Here is a 2,022-nt window from a genome sequence, read left to right on the forward strand (position 1 = left end):
TCCTCAATGGGAAAACTACATACAAATCTTAGCTTCTAATTTTCATCTCTGTGTACTCATGTGACTATGAGTGTGTGTAGAAAGCTGCCCATAGAGGAGAAAGGAGACTCAGGAAGATGACTGGGAAGGTAATGGAGCACACGGTATGGAAGTGGAAGGCGGCTACTGAAAACAAAAGTCTTAAGTGAGAATGGGGAACAGGGAGATGGTAGAGGGGATGAGCTTGGGAATGGGTCAACCAAAAGTAAATATGTGTGAAAACAGACATAGAGAATCCTGCTACTTTGTAAGCTAGTTTTCAAAAATTAGAAAACAAATATTTTTTATTGAAAGATTTTAAAAACAAAAAGGGTCAGTGCTCTAAAGTTGTCTTTAAGGCATGACATGTGGTAAGTCTCATAGCCATGTGCTTATCTTCCAACTCAACAAGATATGTGCATTAATAGTGTGTACATTATTGTATAACCATCAGCATGTAAGAAGAAAAAGGTGGAAAATATTTCAACCAAACCAGTAATGTGCCTTTCCCATCATGATTATTATTTTTTTAACTGTTAAAACATTTCCCAGTCATTCAAGCTCTCTCTACTCTTGCTCATAAATCACTCTGCATATAGAACAGAAACAGAATGTCTCCACTCTGTGGTCTGTGATCTATGTCAGGGCTTGATGCTGCACAGTAGGTTTGAGTGCAGGCTGCAGGTGCCTCAGGAGCACTGTGCACTCACTGCACAGAAGTAGAGAGCGGAGTCACCAGGCTGGGAGTCTCTGATATGCAGGGAACCATGAAGACTGGCTTTATTGAGGTGAATTGTGAATCTGCCTTCTTCCTTGTTGCCATCAGATAATGTGGATATCAGTGCCTTGGGGCCTTTGCCAGAATGCTGTCTGTACCATGCAAAATACTGAAAAGCACTATCACTGAAAGTGCAGTTGAGAGAGGCTATGGCTCCTTCTGTGACAGTGAGGGATTCTGGGCTCTGCTGCACCTTCTGCTGGCTGCTCACACCTGTGCAGAAAGACAAAGGTCAGACAATCAAGACTGGATACATTTGGATGCTAACAATCTAGAATGACTTTTCCATGGGCTTCCCACTTCCTAATTAGAGATGTAAAACATCTGTGTTTCTACCATTAGCCTGGAGCAGGCAATAACTTTACAAATCACACCTGAATCCCAAAGGAATTCCCAAACTTACAGTTTAACTGGAGCCACAGGACCACTAGTGAAACACTCAGGGATTTCATTCTCTCCTCCTCCCCCTTCACTGAAGACTGAAGTTGGCACCTAAAAACAGAGACTCTCTTCCTGGTCTCAGAAGCACCAAGCCTTTCCTCCAGCCCTTTCTCTACCCCCTCTTCCCCTTCCTGTACCCTCCTTCTCCTCCTCCCCAACTTCATAACCCACCCCTTATGCCCCACTTCTCTCCCTCTTGACAAGTTTGCTCAGGATCCCAAAGAAAACACTGCCATCTTGTGGACTCATGAAAGTGACCAAGGAAAGATTTAAACTGAAAAGTATTCTAACTTAATTAGTAAAAAGTTAAACACTTGAGAATTTCATTGGAATTTTGAAGAGGCTGTTTGAAGTCAGGATGGAAAGAAAGGTGAGCTAGCTTGTGAGTTAACACCTAGCAGATGTCTTCCTCTTTCTCTGTGAGAATAGGTTTCACACATAAGCAGTCACCTGCACTAAGAAGTCACCTATGAAAAGACTGCAATGGAAATCTGCATGAGGGGTTTTTTTTTGTACAGCATGACTCTAACCCTTGTCACGGCAGACATCCCCATTCAAAACCATTTCCAAGTTTAGTTTTTCTCTCTAAATTTTTTTTATTCATTCTCTGTGAATTTCACATCATGTACCATGATTCCATTCACCTCTAGGGTGGTTTGTATCCACCTTCCTCCCTTGCAACCAACCTCCACCCACAAAAAAACAAAATAAAATTAATAAATAAAATAAAGAAAACAAAACAAAATCTCACTGTGCATTTACTGTGGGACACACTGTGACACATC

At 41.7% G+C, this 2,022-nt stretch overlaps 1 gene segment (V, D, J or C); it reads right to left on the bottom strand.

The window, feature by feature from the left end:
- Nucleotides 1-613: 613 nt before the first annotated feature.
- LOC127691597 (T-cell receptor alpha chain V region 2B4-like) lies at nt 614-1,323 on the bottom strand. The segment is given in 2 exon segments: nt 614-1,009; nt 1,200-1,323. Coding segments are annotated over 2 exon segments (351 nt in total).
- Between the last annotated feature and the right edge of the window lie 699 nt (nt 1,324-2,022).

Source organism: Apodemus sylvaticus, chromosome 8 (assembly GCF_947179515.1).
Source record: "Apodemus sylvaticus chromosome 8, mApoSyl1.1, whole genome shotgun sequence".
In the NCBI taxonomy this organism is placed as follows: Eukaryota; Metazoa; Chordata; class Mammalia; order Rodentia; family Muridae; genus Apodemus; species Apodemus sylvaticus.